Source organism: Callorhinus ursinus, unplaced genomic scaffold (genome assembly GCF_003265705.2).
Source record: "Callorhinus ursinus isolate GAN/ISIS: 27379988/994484 unplaced genomic scaffold, GSC_fseal_2.0 scaffold90, whole genome shotgun sequence".
NCBI lineage: Eukaryota > Metazoa > Chordata > Mammalia > Carnivora > Otariidae > Callorhinus > Callorhinus ursinus.
Genome location: NW_027397152.1, coordinates 954,238 through 973,421, shown reverse-complemented (window position 1 = coordinate 973,421; position 19,184 = coordinate 954,238). Strand labels below are relative to the sequence as shown.

The following is a 19,184-nucleotide window of genomic DNA, read 5'->3' as shown; positions in this document are numbered from 1 at the left end:
ACTGACTTGCCTGAGGACAATAAGTGGCTGCCCCATGATTTGAACCCAGGTCTTTGTGACTTCAGGATGGTGTGTTTTCTACCTGACCAAGAGAGGTGACAAGAACAGGGCTTCTCGGGGGGGGGGGGGGTTGTGCCGCTTCTCCAGGAGGAGGTCAGACTCATCCCATGGTTCCTCAGTTCCTTGAGGCCTCTGCCCACTTAGCCCCTGCACCTTGCTGCCCTTCCCTAGAATTCCATGGCTTGCTGATGCCTCCATATTTTCCTCATCTGTCAGGGGCCCCGTTGCAGGGCTGGAGGAGTGTGTGGGGGCAGAAGAGCAATGGGAGGGGAGAGGCCAGGAGAGATCCCACGCTGCACTAGTTGGAGGAAGGAGAGCCCCCAGACTCGGTGGGCGCACTCTGGGGCCCGCACGGAGGAAGGGCTCTGCAGAAGGCTTCGGGACAGAATGAGGCTGGTGCAGGTCCTGGATGCCACTTCTTTCCTGCACAGCCTCGGTCCAGAGTTTGATTAGCTGGGCCTGGCTGTCCTGGTTACCCAACAGGCTGGCTGGCCAGGGGCCAAGATGCAGTGGGGCGGCTCCCTGGCACCTCCTCCTGCTCGCTCCCGGCTGGTAAACAGCAGAGCAGGAGGCAGCCACACCACAGCACGTGGCACCTGGCGTGGAGAGGGCAGGCAGCTGTCCCTTCCCTCTCCTGCCCTCCCATCTCGCCATCCTCCACTCCCGCCCCACCCTGGAGCTTCACACTCTGCTACCATCAGCACCTCCATTCCTGGGTAACTCCTGGTGTCTCCCAATGGCTGCAGCTCGAGGGACAAAGGTTAGACGCATAGAGAAGGACTTCCCAACTCCTAGGATGGCGGGCAAGGGGATAGGGAGTGAGGAAGAGTGGAGTGGCCACTTTTGGGGACCTCCTTGTGCCAAGAGTCTGACAGTGTTGTATCTGTGCCTCTGATTATCCCCATATCATTTGGTAAACGCATGGCCCATGCATCTGCGTGGCCCACATAGATCTGTCTGTCTACCTATCTATGGCCCACACTTCTCTGCACAGAACAGGATGCCAGTCTGTTTTGGGGCTCTCCCCCTCGGGCAGGCTTGGATTAAGAGGCAATGCTCTCCAAAGCACCACTCCACCTAGTGCCCTCTGGCAGATGAGTAGAGTCAGCCAGAGGCAGAGGGACGGGTGCAGGGGAGGATTGGGGTCCTGTTGTATGGCTCTCTCCTTCCCAGCCCGATGATTGGCTTTGCTTCCACTCAGAATCCTCTCTCTGTGTCTCTCCCTGCCTGCCCCTCCCTGTCTATGGTTCTGTTTTGTGTGCCTCTCCGTCTTTTCTCCTCTTCCAGCCTCTCTTCCTCTGTGACTCTGGGTCTCCCAGGGCCCTTTCTGAGCTCCCGGTTGGGGGCACCATCCCAGGTGGTCCGGCCACCCCCAATACCATGAGTATGGCTGCCCCTCCCAGCCACTCGTGCCACTGAGCAGGGTGGGGAGGAAGTGACTGGGGTTTTGGAAGACAGGGTCCTGGCCTCTAGGCCTAAGCAAGTCACATGCCTCCTGGACATTCGCGGGTCTCCACCCCTTCCCTGTCCTACGCATGGATGCCTGGAGTTCTTTCTCCCTAGGGCAAGAAGGTACTGTGATCATCCTTTTGGGAAGTCCCCCCTCATGCCTAATCTTCCTCCTTCCTGCTCCAATCACAGCCCCTTTTCTGGAGGAATCAGTCCTTTCAAAGCGGGGCAGTGGTTTTTTTCCTCCTCAAATTCATTCTTACAATTCTTATGCAAGGAAGAGGCTGATAGGGATCAGAGAATCATTTCACCCTCCACGTGCCCAAGTTCCCTTATCAGACTGGGGAATCTCAACGCAGGGGGCAAGCAGCTTGGAGGGGGGAGAGGGTGGTGGTGGCGGCTTGGAACTGGGGAGTAGTCACCGACTTGTTTTCCCTTCCTCCCCACCCTCTAAACCACAGAAACCACTTAAAGCTCAGTGCAAGCCTGCCCTTCCAGGGAGGGCCTGGGGGTGTGAAGGTGGAAAGTATGTGGGGCCTGGACAGCCTGCAGGCCCCATACTGCCCCAGCCCCATCCTTCAAGGGCCACCCCCTCTGGGAAGCCTGATTCAATGACGAGGACAACTTTTCTTGGGTCCTGGAGAGACCTCAACCCACGGCAGGGACCCAGGGAGGGGGCTGTACCTCCTCCTCCCTCAACCATTAAAAAAAGCACAACCTAGGCTCTATCAACATCTGTAGAGCTCACGGCCTCCACCCCTCCCCCTTCCTGTCACAAAGGCCACTGTGGGTGGAGGGAACGGTAGGAGTTTGACCCCAGCTCCTGGCCCTGAACTTTCCATGGTGGCCCTGCCTGTACCACTCATCATCTGTCAGGTAACAGCTGTGGTCACTTAGCCCAGGACAAGGCAGGGAGTGCTGAAAGGTGCGAGCTGGGATTTTTGGAGCCAAAAGACTTGGATAAGAACATGGCCTGCTATTTATTAGTCTTCAGTGAGCATCCCAGTAAAAAGGGGACGACAGTAACTGTCCTGTGAACGGGCTCTTTGGCCCCCCTGCAGTGTGCACACAGGAGGGGTTCTTAGCACCTTATTTGTCCCCGGGCATGTTTCTGTGGCTTTAGCTAGCCAGGAAGTTCCTCGGGGACACTGGTCTCCAGCACAGGGGGCAGCTCACAGCTGTGACCTGAGTGAGTTGCTCCTTGAATCCCCACCTCACAGCCTCCTCTGAGCAGCAGGCTAGGTTTGGGGGACCTGGGGGAGCCAGGGTCCTAAACCTTCCCTGCAGCCAGGCCATTCCCAGGCCAGTTTACATAACCTCTCTGATCTACCTCTCAGTAAAATGGGAAGGACAATACCCACCTTACTGAGCGGTTGTGATGATTACTAGGATAACACAGATAAGCTGCAGCACCTGGTCCAAAGTATGGTGGTTAAAAAAAGTGGTTTGGGCCCATCCCTCCCTCTTTCCATTCCTAAAGTCTTCCCTTCTCTTTATCTGACTCCCCTTTCCTAGGAAGCCGCTTTCTTTTTCTCCATAACGTATTACCAAGTAACTTTTTTTTTTTTTTAACATTTTACTTATTCATTTTGTAACTTGTCTGATCCCTATGTCTGTTTTGATCACTCGCACCTCCATGGGGCCTCCCTACCTTGTGTTGCAGGAATGCATGAATGAAAGTTAAATGACCTCTACATTTCTTTCCAGGGACTTTCAAATGGACATCAAATCCAGTTGCTCACCAAAAGTTGTGATGGGGGAATTTGGGGCTGAAGTAGAAGGACAGTATTAAGGACAGAGCTAGACCCATGGGTGATTTCACAGACTGAAAAAATGGGAGCGCTGTCATTCTAGGGAAGGAGGAGACCCCTTTCAGAGTGACCTGGGTGGGAGGTGGCAGCTGACTTTTAGAGATAGTATAGTGAGGGGGTTAAGAGCCCAGACTCTGGAGCCAGACCCTCTGGGTTCAAATCCTAGCTTTACGCCTATATCCTAGCTTTACTCCTCACTATAGGAGTAAAGCCCAAGGTCACATTGGCTAACAATAGTACTTAATCCTCCTGGGAGTTGCTAGGAGGAATATATGAGTTGACAAGTTGTAGAACAGTCCCTTGCTGGGTGATAGTAGCCCTTATTATTGTTTGGTCAATGCTACCACCTGGTGGACAGCTGGAGCAAGGTTTCCCTGGCCTTGGGCTGGGGCTGCTGGTGGGGGCACCTAATCAGGGGAGGGAGAAGGCATCCCAGCGATCTGACAGAAGTACGAGTGTGTTGTGTTAACATTACACATGCTGAGGTTTATCGGGATCCAGCAGGCTCGTCCCTGGTTCGAGGCACCATGGAAACTGAGAAAGGGCCCAAGGTGTAGGGGGAAAGAAGCTGGGTTGGCCCAGTGCCTTCCTCCTCCTCTCCCTCCCTCCTTCCTCTAAGCCTGGCCTGAGCCAACACGAACCAACTCCAGGGAAGGTGGAGAGAGAGAGAGAGAGAGAAAAGAAGAAGAAGAAGGAAGAAGAAGGAAGAAGGAAGAAGGAAGAAGGAAGAAGGAAGAAGGAAGAAGGAGAAGGAGAAGAGGAAGAAGGTCACTGCTGACGTCAGGGACATTCAGGTAGGAGGTAAACACAATCTGACCTACATATATCCATCTCCTTCCCCACCCTCCCCCTACTCACTGGGGTAGCTTTTTCTGGGCATCTTTGAAAAGAGCTCTCACACTCAGGTAGGACGCCCTCCCCATCTCAATCGTTGGGACATTTTATCTCCACCATTCAGTCCTCAAGCGCTGCTCCGACACTTGGCTGCGCCTTCGCCCCCTGGGGTGGCACAGGCATAGGCAAGGGAGAGGACACCTAACTCAGCACTGTATGCTGACATCTCCTGACTCACTCTCAAGACACAGAAATTTCATCTTTCCTCAGGACAGATGTGGGCACAAGTGGGGAGGAGGTAGATGCGTGGGGGACTGCTGATTTCCCCTGTGCAGCCCCAAGGAACCCCCTGGGGGGAAGGTGGCTGATGTTGGTTTCCGTCACAGAGCTTTTTCTGCAGTGATGGGAGGGCCCCCTAAAAGGGTGGAGGCCTTTTTGGACAGGGCCCTAGGACCTACCCAGCCCAGACCTATTAACCTAGCTTCAGCATCTTGGGGATGTAGCCCAGGACCGCTGATGTCTGATTACTCTAATGCTCACTCAAGTTTGAAAACCACCACTTGAGGTCGGCTCCAACTCAGCGTGAACGAGCTTCTTCCATATAGCCAAGGCAGAGGGAAGAGAGCAGGCTGCAGATCTGAGTGTAGGGTGCCAACAAGGGGAGAGATCCTGCTAAAAACAGACATTTTATTAGCAAAAATAAATACAGGCTGGGCAGGTGAAAAGAATGAAGACCTCTCTGAGGAAGAGACAGTCTCCCAGTCTATAGGCTGAGATGGGCAGGCGCCAGGGAGGTCCCTGGACCTAGCCCCCCACCCAAGGGGGGCAGCAGGTCAATGAGGGGCATCTCACACTCCCCCAGCAGCACGTCTCTGCGGAAGCCCGCGCCCCTGTCCAGCACCTTGGCCCTCAGACTGCGGGCGGCCAGGTCTGGCGGGCCCAGCCCGTCGAAGAAGAAGTCCTCGTTGAAGATGGGATTGGCGCTGCATTTGACCACGCGGCTCCGTTGGCCCCGTGGCCGGACGCGCGGCCGCAGCCTCAGCACCACGCAGCAGCCGCCGCCGCCGCTCCCGGGGCCAGCGGGCGACCGCGGCAGGCCCTCGGCGCTCACCAGGCGCAGGCGCAGCCGCCTGGGCCCGGCCTGGTAGTCGGCGGAGAGCCGCAGCTGGCCGCCGCGGGGCGCGAGGCGCAGCACGCTCTCCTTGGTCGGCCGCAGCTGGCAACACAGGAAGTCCAGGTGGAAGAGCGGCGGCCCGGGCGGCCCCGCGCGGCGCGGCGCGTGCGGGCTGGTGTCGGCCGAGCTCGCCTCCTCGGGGGACAGCGAGTGCGGCCGGGGCCGGCCGGGGCCAGGCCGCGGCGAGCCGAAGGGCGACGACTCGGGCGACGAGGCCGTGTCGCTGTCGGCGGCCCGGCAGAGGCGCAGGTCCGGGGCGGACACGTGCAGCCGGGCGTGAGCTGGGGAAAGCCCCCGGGCAGGGGCGGGGGCGGGGGCGGGGGGCGGGGGCTGCGGCGGGTGGAACAGGGACTCGCGCCGGCGCGTGTGCGGGCTCTCAGGCAGGAAGGCCCAGCCTTCGCGGCCTGCCAGGTGCGGCAGCGCACAGGCCGCGGGGAGGCTGCGCCCGGCAGGGGGCTCGGCGCCCCCGACGTCCGGGAGCCGAGGCGGGATGCAGAACTGCGGGATGCGATCGGGAGTGAGGACGTTGGGGCAGGCGCGCGCGGGCGGGCCCTGGGCTCGGCGCTTAGGGAGCAGGCTGGACGGCGCCCATCGGGGCCTGGACTCTGGGGGCCCCAGCCGGTAGCCGGCTTTCTCCAAGAGCCACATGCAGTGGGGTCCGAATTCCGCGAGACCGAGTAGGTGCAAATTCAGCGTTCCTGGTGGAGGCCTGTGGAGGACAGAAGAGGGCCGGTCGGTTGGTCGACCACGGCGCACTCCACACTCCCCCCCACCCCCCGGCACACGGGCCCCTATCTGAGCAGGAAAAACAAGGGGGGCTGTGAAGCCTGGGGGCCTGGGGAGAAATGGAGGGCACTGGACAGTCACATTTTCAGACGCAGGCCTTTAGACACCCGAGATCTCAGACTCTGCCATTAGTGCTAAAGATGCTCACTCACTAAAGAGTTAGAAGGCCCAACACACCCACTAGAACTCTAGGCTACTATTCGGAGAATGGAGGAACATTCTCAAATTATCAAAAGGTCTGTAGTCACAAACTCGGACACGGATTCGGAAACCTGCTGGTACATCCTGCTCCCCTGAAGAGACACAGAGGCCCTTGGCAGGCTAATCCCCTTCTCCCTCGCCCATCCCGAACTCTCACACTCCCCTCCAAGGTCTTGTGTGGCGCCCCTCGGGCTGCCTTTGTTGGGAGCTGGGAGCAAGGCTGTGAGCCGTGCTTATGCCCCAGCCCGCCGGCTTCCTCTTGCGCCTCACTCTCCTTTCTGAGTGGCTCCCGGCCAGAAGCCCACTCGCTGCACAGCTGACTGCCGTCCTGGGAGCACCCAGGGCCATCCCAGGAGATGCACCCCCGGGGGCGGGGGGTCACAGAATACCCTCAGAATACCCTCCTCCCCCAGCCCCGGTTGTCCTGCTCCAGCCTCCCAGCCCCAAGGCATCCCGAGTCTGCAGGGCGGGAGCGGCCGTTGGGCCGCCACTCCCACTCTCCTCTCCTTCCCTCCCTAGGAAACCACTGAGCACAAAGGCGCTATTGATTCTCTGCCACCCCCAGAGCCGGCTCCCCGAGGCTCCGCCGCCGCTCGCTCACCGCGCCCCCGCGCCCCACCCGCGGGACCGCGACGTTCCGAGCGTCCGCGGGCCTGGGAGTCCGAGCCCACGGCGGGCTCGGTCAGACGGCCGGAGCCCAGGCCTCACCTGTGGGCTGCCGCTGGTTCCTGGCCTCTGGCTGGCTGGTGTGCAGAGCCCGGAGGGGAGCAGCTTCCCCTCCAGCTTGCTCCCCCAGCCCAGTCGTTCAGGGAGGAGTTGGCAGGGGTTTCCGTTGCCTACGTCCGACCTCTTTTCCTGGATAAACAGAGCTCTGTCTCCACGGTCATCAGCCCGGCCTTCTTAACTCCTTCCTCCAGGTTTCTAGCAGCTAGCCAGTCCTGGGTCCCCGCCTCCTCTGCTGGCCACCTAGGAGGGCTGCGGTGAAGAAGAAGGTCATCAGTGGGCAGTGGCCTCATCCCTCTGTGCTGCACGGGCTGCACCCTAGCCTTACTAGGAGAAACCCATAGCCGTGGTCACACACACTGCATATTGTGCAAAGCCCTCCTTGCTGGAATCCTGCTTTGGCCCCCATTGTCCTAGTCTGGAGCGATAGCAGTAGCTCTCAGACAGAGTGACTTGCACTGACTAGTTCTCTGAACTACATGGCCCAAGGAAAAGCGACCAGGATCCAGATTTCTGGACATGGAAACACAGGACAGAGCTGGTTCTATCAGTGGGTTGAGCTTCAGCTGGCCTGTGCGCCTTGTCGTTGGCAGAAGGCTGTTAAACTGCAAACGTGGAGGGTGCCTCTCCTCCCTTCCCCTCCCCTGCAAGGGGATTCTAGGAAGCACAGACCGCCACTGGCAAGATCAGCCCCTCAGCTGCACCCGCCATCCCTCAGTCTCTCAAAGGCATCAGGCTCATTCCCTCCTTAGGATCTTTTCATAGGGCTGTTTCCCCTCCTAGGATGACTCCCTGCTTTCATCCTTCAGATCTGGAGGCCCTTACTGACAACCTCCCATCTAAATAGGGGCTTCTGTTGTATGCTTTCCCAGCATCCCATACTTTTCCTTTCTGGCATTGGTCACAGGTTTGTTTTTTTCTTCTGTGATTTTTGTATGTGATTATTTAATGTCTTATTAGACTGTAAATGTCATGAAGACAGTGCTTAGCACAAGGCAGGTGCTCAATCAGGATTTGTTGAATGAATTAATGACACTAAGCAGAATTATACCTGAATCAGTTTATTCATCCATTCACTGTGCTAGGTGCTGGGGATATATAAGTGGGGAGCAGGCTAAGGGGAGACAGACAATAAACATGCAAACAACAACAGGATGCAGGAAACAAGATGATTATTTTGACATCTGATACTTGAGAGTTTTAAAAGAGCACGTGTGGTTTTTTTTTTTAAGATTTTTATCTTTATTTTTCGATAGAGACAGCAAGAGAGGCAACACAAGCAGGGTGAATGGGAGAGGGAGAAGCAGGCTTCCTGCCAAGGAGGGAGCCCAATGCGGGGCTTGATCCCAGGACCCTGGGATCATGACCTGAGCCGAAGGCAGGCACTTAACAACTGAGCCACCGAGGCACCCAAGAGCATGTGTTTCTTTTGTGGAGATCCCTGGTGACCTCAAACCCTCCAGTTCCACGGCTCCTGACTCAGCTCAGCCCTGGTGTCCTTTCTGGGGAGGGTGGTCTATGGAGTGCTGCAGCCAAGAACTCTAGGCTTTAGCATCAGTCAGATGGGTTGAGGATCCCTCTGCAATTCACTAGCTGTGTGATCTCTGGCACATGACTTTTTTTTTTTTTAAAGATTTTATTTATTTGACAGAGAGAGACACAGCGAGAGAGGGAACACAAGCGGGGGAGTGGGAGAGGGAGAAGCAGGGAGCCTGATGTGGGGCTTGATGCCAGGACCCTGGGACCATGACCTGAGCCGATGTGGGGCTCCATCCCAGGACCCTGGGATCATGACCTGAGCTGAAGGCAGACGCTTAACGACTGAGCCACCCAGGTGCCCCTCTGGCACATAACTTAATCTCTCTGGGGTTCACCTTTCCCATCTGGAAGAGGGAGAGAACATACCTAACTCTCAGAGTTGGTATGAGGATTAAGTGAGATAACACATGGGCATCAGTTCAGCTCACTTCCGCTAAAAAAAGCACAAGAAAACAGAAACCCCAACTCAATCTGGCTTGATGACGACATTTTTGGCTTCTATAATAACAAGTCCAGAGGTAGGGTAGAATTCAGGGATGTTTGATTCTGTGGCTTTGTTCATTCAGTCACAGACTACCTACTATGTGCCAAGCACTGTGCTGGACTGGAGGATATAGCAGTGAGAAAACAGATACGTCTCCTAGCCAGGTGAAGTTGATACTTTAGTGGAGAAAGAAAGAGACAAAAAATATTAGTAAAGTACAGTTTATGAGAAGGAAATCAGTGTTGGGAAGAAAATAAAGTAGGGAAGGATCATACAAGAACTCTCAGTTTTAAATGGGATGGTCACGGATGTCCACCTTGAGAAGGGAACATTTCAGTAATGACGTGGAGAGAGGAAGGTTTTCTGAGGGAAAAGCGTTCTAGGGAGAAGGAATCATCGATGAGCGGCGCTCAGGCAGAAGCATGCCTGGAGTGTTCAAGGAGGCAAACTGGTCAGCATAGTTGGAACAGAATGAGTGAAGGGAAGATGGAGTCAGAGGGATAACAAGGCCAGATGCTGTTGGGACTTGTAGTCGCCGTGACAATTTTAGCTTTTATTTGAGCCGAGGAGTGATATGACTTGTCAGGTATTAAAAGGGTTGCTCTGGTGAGAACAAAGGGATAAGGGCATAATTAGAGAAATCAGATAGGAAACTATTGAAATAATCTTTGCACAAGATGATTGGGGCATAGATCAGGATTGTAGTAGTCAGTTTCTAGATCTGTTCTGAAGATCAAGTCAATAAATGGATCCATCCCCGTCTAAAGAGAAAGTGATCCAAGGTTTTTGGCCCGAGCAACTGAAAGAATGGAGTTACCATTTGCTGAGAAGAGGAAAGATTAGGAGTTCAGTTTTGGGTCTATGAAGTTTGAGAAGCCTGCCAGACATCTAAATGGAGACATTGAGTAAGCGGTTGCATATATGAACCTGGAGCTCAGAGGAAAGGTCCAGACTGGAAATGTAAGTGTGGGCACCAAGAGAAATGAAGATGGAATTTAAAGTCAAGAGACTTGATGAAGTGTAGGTAGAAAAGAGGATCCTGGGCTCAAGATTCAAGACTGAGTCTTGGGCATGCCAACATTTTTTTGGAAGATGTTATTTATGAGAGAGAGAGAAAGAGATTGAGAGAACAAATGGGAGGAGGGGCAGAGGGAGAAGCAGACTCCCTGCTGAACAAGGAGCCCAATGCAAGACTCGATCTGGCATCTGGGATCATGACTGAGCCACCCAGGCACTGGGCACGCCATCATTTAGAGGGGAGAGGAGGAGAACCAACTGTGCCAGATGCTGTGGCAAGATCCAGTAAGGTGAGGACTGAGAATCGATCATTGGATTTAGCAACGCAAAGTCATTGGTGACTTTGCCAAGAGCAGTTTTGGTGCAGTGGTGGAAGCAAAAGCCTGGTTGGAGTGGGCTGCAGAAAGTTTAGGGGAAAGAGAGCAAAAAACCCAACAAACCTCTCTTGAAGAATTTGCTGAAAGAGCAGGGGCAAGTAGGGTAGTGGCCAAGGCGGGAAGTGGAATCAAGAGAGAAATTTTTTAAAAAATTTATTCATTTGAGAGAGAGAGAGAGAGAGCATGAGCAGGGGGAGCAGCAGGCAGAGGGAGAGGGAGAAGCAGACTCGCCGCTGAGCAGGGAGCCCGACTTGGGGCTCAATCCCAGGACCCTGGGACCATGACCTGAGCCAAAAGTGGATGCTTAACCAACTGAGCCACCCAGGTGCCTCCAGAGAGAAACTTTTAAATCACAGTAATAATGGTATGTTTGTATGCTGATGGGAAAGAGTCCATAGAAAGGGGAGAATTGGTAATGTAGAAGAGACAAAGGAGAACTAATGCAGCAATATTCCTGACTAGACACAAAGAATAGGTATTACGCATGAGAAATCAATCTGGGGGTTGTCCTTTGCCTGCTGTGTGGACAGCTCACCCAGTTACTGGAGAGAAGGTAGAATAACTGAGTAGAGGTAGAAGGTGGAGTGGGTGGTGGGAACTTCTTCCCTTTGAATGCTTCTAATTGCTCATGAAGCAGGATGCAAGGTTACCAGCTGAGAGTGATGATGGTTGGCGGAGGAGGTGACTCTAGGGCTTGAGTAGAAAGGACCAGGAAAGCAACAGTCACCCAGGAGGACAGGGGAAAGGCAAGGTGGCTGCTGGGCAGTATTGCAGGCTCACCTAAAGGATAGCAGCCACAACTTTATGCTGAGACCAAACAGAATGGTTGTGAATTTTTCTCCAACTGTGTTCATTTGTACAGATGCAGAGGGAAAATGGGCAGAGATTTGGTTTAGGATTGTGCTCAGTCGTTGACAGTTCACTTTGGTCTGGCTCCCTTTCTCCTTCCATTTCCTTCTCTTGGTGGTTAAAATTAAGGGCATATAAAAGAGTGCACACCACCTGGGTCAGACAGCAGTGGGACTGAGAACTGGGTATGGATAATCCACAGGCTGGCTGCATCAGTCAGGGTTTGGTGAGGAAAATAGCACCTGTTGGGCAGTTCAACAGAGGGAGTTTAAAACAGGGAACTTGTTACAAAGGTGTTGAAAGAGCTAAAAAGGCAGACAGGTTAGTTAGGACGGTCTAGCAGGACCTGGAAGCGTGGAGACACAGCCATTTCTTGAGTTGCCTTTCAAAGCAAAGAGAAGGGGCGAACTACCCTAACTTCTTGCTACTTCCCATCTTCCAGTGTGCCACCAGGGCCTCTCAAAGATAGGTGACAAAGTAGCCTTGGGGAATGCAGGTTGTAGGCACTGGCCCTGCACAATCTAAGGCAGAGTACGGGAGGAGTAGGGATCCGAGAGCCATCAAGCAAATGACTGGCACACGGAGTGGCCACAAATTGACTTAATGAGAACAAGAAGATATCAGACCTGGAAGGAACTTAGACATCACCTCACCTGTCCTTCCATTTGTATAGAGCAAGGAAAAGACCCAGAAAGCAATGATGTGCTAAACAGTAGCAGAGTTGAGGCTTAGAAGCCAGATCTTTGATGTCAAAGAGCATTGTTTTTTACTTGGACCCTAGAATTCTTTGGATTGGAGCAGATCTGCTCCCTTGAATGGGTCCTGAAGTGCTGCCTCTTCACCATCACTGCCGCTCCTGGATCCACATCACATGTGACCCGAGGTCCTGATCGCCTTCTTCCTGCTGGTGCCACTGTAGAGGGACGCCTGGAGGACTGGGCATTACCGAAATCATCTGGGTTCAAGCCTGATGAAGAGGCAGGCAGGGCATGGGACTTTCCTCCACGTAGGCAGGCAATTGCTCTAAGACTCCTTGGGCTTTTGGGTCTCACTAAGCTGTCTTTCCACGGCTTTGAGCATGGCCTAATAGCATAATTTGCTACAATGCTCACTGTGGGCAATGGCAGATGATGGGGTTGGTGGTATACTGTGACTTAGAGCTCTGGCTCCTTACGTGAGACCTTTGATGAATGACTTAGCTCTGCAGTTCCAGGAAAGCCTTCGGGGCCCTTTCTGTAAGAGCTGGTATGAGCTACCAGAGTTTCCTGCCTTCTTGAATTGGTTATTCTTACACTTGCATTATTCACTCTTTGGTTCTCTTGACACTTGACTCAGGAACCTGGAAAAAACATATCCTCTGCTTTTTTTGTTTGTTTGTTTTTAAGATTTATTTATTTATTTGACAGAGAGAGAGAGAGAGAGCACAATGAGGGACAGCGGAGGGAGAAGCAGGCTCCCTGCTGAGCAGGGAGCCCAGTGTGGGGCTCGATCCCAGGACCCTGGGATCATGACCTGAGCCAAAGGTAGACGCTTAAATTACTGAGCCACCCAGGGGCCCCTATCCTCTGCTTTAAGCAGAATAAACTGCCACATTTGCCTGAATGGCCAGTTGGATTCCACTCCATCTATGTTTACAGTAGTTGCATTCCAGATGAATTTTTTTTTTAAGTGTGCAGGCAGCAACTCCCCGTTTCTGCCTAGAAAGCTGTAATAGTTGACCTCCTGGAGAGGAGAGGCATTTATCAAAGCCCCAGAGCCTAGAGAAGTGTTCCAGCAGCTGATAACCTTATTTCCCTTACCAATATCCCTGCCTGTCCTCCTGGCCTTACCCAGTCAAGCCTGACATTCCCAGCCCTGCTGTGGGGTCTTGCCTGAGAGCTTCCCACCTCTGTAGATTTTCACCCTGTGCCAGGATGGGGGCCCCAGCTCCTGGAACCTCAGCCTCGTCCTGAACTTGAATTCTTCACTTCCCAGGATAAGGGTTTGGATATGGACTCTTCCTTCGTCTGCCCATCCTCCTCTCAAATGGAGACAGTGGTTGCCAGCTACTCACCAAACCCTTTTCCCTTTCTTCCCCAACATGTAGTTAGACCATATTTTCCAACCAACCTCCCTTTGTTGCTTAGTGGGGTCTCATGACTGAGTTTTGGTCAACGGAAATACTTTGAGGCTTGGTCCCCATACACCTCTCTTGTGATTGTCTCTTTTCTCATCTGGCAACTGGATATCAACATCCAGGATGATTTTGGAAGTCATGTGTTAAAGATGGCAGAGCTTTTGTCAGCCAGATTCCTGAGTGACTCCTAGACACCAACAACTGGACTTTATGTCTGTTCTGTTTAAAATATGGCTTACACCTTGGAGATGTAAAGGTTTACCTGTCTCAGTATTTGGCTTTACCACATCTAATAATAAAATCCTTTGTGATATGCCCCCTTGGAGTTCTCATTCTTTGGTAAAACTTCTCAAGTCCTTGACCTCTTCCTGCGCATCCTCTGCACCCACTTAGTTTTGATGGCATCCTGCCTGTCCCGAGCTGCTCAGTTTCCCACTTCTCTCCTCTGCTCAGAGGAGGCTCTGGCTTCTCCCAGATGACGACTGCCTCCTCCAGTCTCTATTCTTCTCCTTCATGTCAGACCACTCCTCCTCAAAAATGTGCGCTAGCCATGTTCTTTTTTCTCCTTTACCACAGTTTCCTTGCCTGATTTAGTGCCATCATCCCGTAGTCCTGCTAGCTGGCTCACGCCTTCCCCTCACCCCAGGTCAGTATACTCCAGACCCCCATTTTCCACCAGCAGTTGGGCCTTCTGCATGCCTCGGCCCACATGTACCGGGTTGGTTTGTTCTGATCCCCCAGTGGCCTATGGCAATCATTGCCCTTCTTCCAGACCTCTCTCCCCACTGAGGGCCTTGCCTCCTGTTTCACTGAGGGTGCTGAAGTCCTCTGGCATGAATCTCCTCAACCTCCCATCCTGCTATGCACTCCCCCTTCTACTCCTTCCTTTTTTGGTATCAGAGTCACTGATGCTGTCTCCACCAGTGCTCTTGATCCATCTCTGAGACCAGATAGCTGTTCTGCTGGGTGACACCTCTCTCTCCCTGCTAGAGTTTCAGCCTCTCTCCACTGGCTCCTTCCAAAGCAATTTATAAATATAGTCAACCCTCTTTCCTTAAATAACATCATCAATAACAACAACATTCCTAGAAAGAATCATCTAGATTCACTTTGTCAGTCCCGTCCATTTTTTCATTCACCATAATCTGGATTTTGCTCCCACCCGGCAAAGAAGACCCTCACCTTCCTCGTTGCCAAAGGCAAAGGCCTGTTTTTAGTCCCCATCTGTCTTGCCTTACCTTTCACATTTGACACTGTTGACCTCTCCCTCTTCAGAATAGTCACTCCTGTCCTATCCTTGGTCTCTGGTGGCTTTTGTCCATTGCCCAACTGCAAGTTCTATCTATGACCCCTTCCCTAGCCTTCATTTTTCTCCCTTCCCCTCCTTTCACTCTATACTTCCCTCCCAGGAGTTCCATGTCCGTTTTTACATCGATGATTTACAGACTGAGGCAGTTGTTCATCCGTCTCAAGCTCCAGACCACAATATCCAGGCTCTGCTGGTGCTCACCATGTGGCTGAAGTGCCATGGGCACTTCAAGCTCAGTGCGTGGGAAACGAAACTCATTATCCACCCCCACCTCAAACCTGCTCCTCCGCATTCCTGGTAATGCCACCCACAAATCCTAGGTCAAAAGCCTGGAGGCATCCTGGAAGACTCTTCACAAATCCACTACTTATAATTAGTGGCAAAGTCCCAAGCTCTTTTGTTTATAACATGTTCCATCTTTCATCTCCAAAGCTCTGATCAATGGCAGGCCCTTACTATCTCTAGCTGGGGGCTGTGCAGGGGTCTCCTAACCAGGGTTCCCACCTTCAGGCTTGCTGACCCTCCCTTTACTGCCACCAGAGTCATCTTTCTAAGAAACAAAACTTTATGTCACCCCCCCTCCCAGGCTATACTCTTTAAAGTCTTTCCTCACTGTGTGCTTGGTGCCTCACCCAGGGCCCGGCACCTGCAGGTGCTCAGGAGATCTCTTGGTGCTGACTGGGGAAGTGGGTGTGTGGGAGGTGCTGTCAGGATTCTGATTTCCTGCTACAGAAGGGTCTTAGCCTGAGAATGAGGCCACGAATCTATTTATTCAGAGGAAAGTGGCCTCTCCTTCCCGTCACCAGTCACTTCCTGGGGACCCCTCCTTGCCGTGCAGTGGGTCCCAAGCGAGCTGGGCAGTCAGCAGGAAGGCACAGTAACTGTTACTGGGATGACTCCTCTTCCAGCTGCAGCTGCAGGAAAACACCTGCAGAGAAGAGGACAAGCTGAGTGTCAGGAGCTGGTTGGGGTGCTCTGAACATTTGCATCCTGTCACCTGGTGCCCAATCCTGCCCTTGTGGAACAGGTCAGGCCACTCCTACATAGAAAAGAATCCTAGCCAGGTGCTCTTTCATTGGAGTCTACAGCAGGTGCCCGGTCCCACTCTAAAAAGCTGGATCCCAGCTTGGGAGCGCATCCTCGGCATTCTTCCTTCCATTGGTCCTGAGGGTGATGGTGGCAGGACAGAGTCTGGTGCTGAGGCTGAGAACCTCTTTACCTGAGCACTTAGCATAGACTGTCTGCTGGTCCCTGCTCTGGGCGATGCACGACATGTAAACCTTCTGGTCCTCGATCTTTTCCACGTCAACTTTCAGTACAGCCAGAGAGCCCACAGGAATCAAGCTGGAAGAGGAGGTGGCTTAGTTCATCCCTCATATGAATCCCTGGCCGCCATCCCTTCACCCCTCTGTTTCTCCAGCCTTCTCTTCATCCCACTCTGCCTGAAGGAATAAGTGGCTCAGGGCTCGTGGCCCACTTGCAGACTTCCAGAGTCTGATGTCAGAGGCTGTGCTCTGGCCCGGAGTAGAGGAACAGCTGAGCAGCAGCTGGGGAAGGAGGGCGGCAGACAGGGCTTCCGCACCCAACCCCTGAGCATGGCCACTCCTCAGTGATAAAAAGGCCATGACTTTGGCCAACGCCCCAAGGATCCATACTTACTTTTTGAACCTGATGTTGAGGCTTACTGTGAATAGCCCCTCTCCAGCCAGGTAAGCAGTTTTAGAGAAGGTCTCGTCCATCATGGCAGCCAGGGACCCTCCATGAGCAAACCTGGGGATGGGGTGGGGCAGGAACAAGGCCAGGGCTGCAAGCTTCCCTGACACCCACCCTGATCCTGATGCGGAGCCACCCTGCCTCTATCTTTCTACGGGAGAAGAAAGGAAGCAGAGCAGGATCCCAGCTGATCAAACTGGTCCAAATCACTTCAGCTTTTCTCCCATGTTGCTTCAGCAGCATGAGCAACCCCTGACATAATTATTTTATTTTGCCAGGAAAAATGTGAGATTTTTTTTTTCTTTTCTGATAAAGTTAATGGAAAGGGGTGCCTGGGTGGCTCAGATGGTTAAGCGTCTGCCTTTGGCTAGGGTCATGATCCCAGGGTCCTCGGATTGAGCCCCACGTCGGGCTCCTGGCTCAGTGGGGAGCCTGCTTCTCCCTCTGCCTCTCCCTCTGCTCGTGCTCTCTCTCTCTGTATCTCTGTGTCTGGAATGAATAAATAAAATCTTTTAAAAAAATTAATGGAAAAACATTTTTTTTTCCTGATTCATCACCTAATTGCTGGCAGCAACTGCCATCATTTGGAAAGGTGTGCTCATACAAGGGATGGAAAAGCCCCTGTGCTTTTCGGCTTGGGCTCTGAGGCATGGCCTTGGGCCAGCTCCCACCTTACCCATCGCTATAGCTGGGGCCGAGCCCACATTTTCAAGATAGGTAAATGTGAACCGTAACTTATGCCCTCTCCAGTGCCAACAGGACGGCCTCCTGAGCAGTGCTGCCTGCAGAAAGCCCAGGGCCCCCTTCAGCAGGATGCTGCAAACACCTGCTTTACTTAGAGTCAGTGGAATTCTCAAGGTCACTTGTGTAAACTGACCGTCATGCCAAAGCTACTTCACTGTTGGTGAAGTTGGGGAAAATAGAAGGACGCCCAAATCTAGAATGCAGATAACACAAAACAGATTCAAGGTTCTGATTTTCAAAAGCATGATTCTCCAGGGACCAGGCCAGCTGCCCCACTGTGCTAGCATGGATTACCCTCTTGTTCCCACCACCAGGAGGGGAAAGAGCCAGGAGCCATGGAACCGCACCAACCTGGTTCGACTCCATGATCCTGTCTGATCTTGAGCAAGTTGCTAAGTTGCTAAGCTTTTCTGAGCCTAAGTTTTTCCACTATGAATTCTGAATAAAAATAATTCCTATTTCATCAGATTACATGAGGTAATGTTTATAAAACCCCCTCCTTCCACATTGCTTGAAAGAGGGAAGAAGAAGTTGGTGCCAAAGAACCCCAAACCTGCTCTTCCCTTGTTATCCTCATTGGCCAGACAGGGGACCCATTGGCAAGTGTGTGGATTCTGCAGGATAGCTCTTGGCCAGCCAGCAACCTATTTCTCCTCATCGCCTAGAGCTGGGTGGATACTTGTGACAAGATAGAACATATGTATTGGTCTCTGGCCTGGATTCAACACAGCGCTGTTGGAATCCTCGTAATTTCCTGGGTGATGGGAGTGTCTTGTTCTACTGAGGTGACTCTGGGTAGGCTCCTGAATGGCTCCTGGATGGGGGCTGGTCCCCAGAAAGAGGAAACCATGATTAGAAGCTTCTAGAGAAAGAAGAAGGGCTGGAAATGGAGTATGTGATGGATCATGCCTGCGTGAGGAAGCGTCCATAAAATCCCAAAGGTTCAGAGAGCTTCCAGGCTGGCAAACACAGGCCCAGTGGGAGGGTGATGCACTCTGACCCCACAGGGACAGAAAGGCCTGTGTGTGCTTGGGATACTCCCAGACCTCGCTGTATGCATGTCTTCATCTGGCTGTTCTTCTGTATCCTTTAATGAACTGGTAAATATAAGTGTTTCCCTGAGTTCTGGAAACCTCTCTAGCAAAGTAATTGAACATCAGGAGGGGTTTGTGAGAACCTCTGATTTGCAACTGTAGGGGCCAAGGCAAGCTGTCCCAAGATGGGCCAATCTGGCGTGAATATTATTTTGAGCTGAAGGCAATCAAGACCCTGTGGGCTCAAGAGAAACTTTTGCCCCTCCCTTCACTACATAGAAGAATTTAAATTGGGGGTCTTTCCCAGAATAAAGGTTATTACCAGAGAAAAATTTTACCTGAGTGACCCATCTGTATGGCAGGGCAAGCAGCTAATTACCAAGCATCTGCTCTTCTTCTTATGACCCCGTGAAGTGCATTCCTTCCCTTCAAAGTCCCAGACCTCTGTCCCCTGCTCCTTAGTTCAGGACGACATATAGTTTTCATTTTGCCTGTCTTTAGAATTTCCATGTCTGTGTGGATTGCCTGTATGTACACTATTAAATTTGACTTTCTCCTGTTAATCTGTCCCATGTCAATTTGATTCTTAGTCCAGCTGGAAGGACCCTTGAAGGGGACAGGAATTTCTTGCTTCCTAACATAGCCAAGTCAGACAGAAGTTGTGGGAACCTGGTGGCCTGCTACTTGCTCTTGGCATCTGAAGTGGGGTCAGTCTCATGGACTGAGCCCTTACCCTGTGGGATCTGATGCTGTCTCCAGGTAGATGGTGTCAGAATGGAGTTAAATTGTAGGACACCCAGTTGGTGTCACAGAATTGCCTCATGTGGAGAAAAGCCTCTCCCCATTTGGTGATCAGAACTATCAGAAGTAAAGGTCCTGTGTGAGTAGTAAAGGAGACACACAGGAGAGAAAGACATAGTAGTTGAGAACTGGTATTTTTCCCTACACAGTAGATAGACTGAAC

General features: G+C 52.6%; 2 protein-coding genes and 1 long non-coding RNA gene across 4 annotated transcripts in view; 1 reads left to right on the top strand and 2 right to left on the bottom strand.

Moving 5' to 3' along the window:
* LOC141371722 (uncharacterized) overlaps positions 1 to 19,184 on the top strand; it is a 115,331-nt gene that overhangs the window by 37,670 nt on the left and 58,477 nt on the right. The window lies entirely within an intron of this gene.
* On the bottom strand, positions 4,749 to 7,187 carry C2CD4D (C2 calcium dependent domain containing 4D). Its single transcript, XM_025858302.2, has 2 exons — positions 7,024 to 7,187; positions 4,749 to 6,037 (listed from the first exon to the last, which is right to left on the bottom strand). Exon 2 carries the CDS (start codon positions 5,974 to 5,976, stop codon positions 4,918 to 4,920), a length of 1,059 nt encoding a protein of 352 aa, XP_025714087.1. The 5' UTR covers positions 5,977 to 6,037; positions 7,024 to 7,187; the 3' UTR covers positions 4,749 to 4,917.
* THEM5 (thioesterase superfamily member 5) overlaps positions 15,326 to 19,184 on the bottom strand; it is an 8,590-nt gene continuing 4,731 nt past the window's right edge. Inside the window, exons 4-6 of one of the 2 annotated variants that reach the window (XM_025858418.2) lie at positions 16,389 to 16,499; positions 15,949 to 16,073; positions 15,326 to 15,657 (exon numbers count right to left, since the gene is read on the bottom strand). In XM_025858418.2, the coding sequence (XP_025714203.1) occupies positions 15,614 to 15,657; positions 15,949 to 16,073; positions 16,389 to 16,499 (280 nt within the window). In that variant the 3' untranslated portion in view covers positions 15,326 to 15,613. Of the gene's footprint in view, positions 15,658 to 15,805; positions 16,074 to 16,388; positions 16,500 to 19,184 lie in introns of those variants that run through there. The other variant, XM_073888435.1, reaches the window with a different exon arrangement.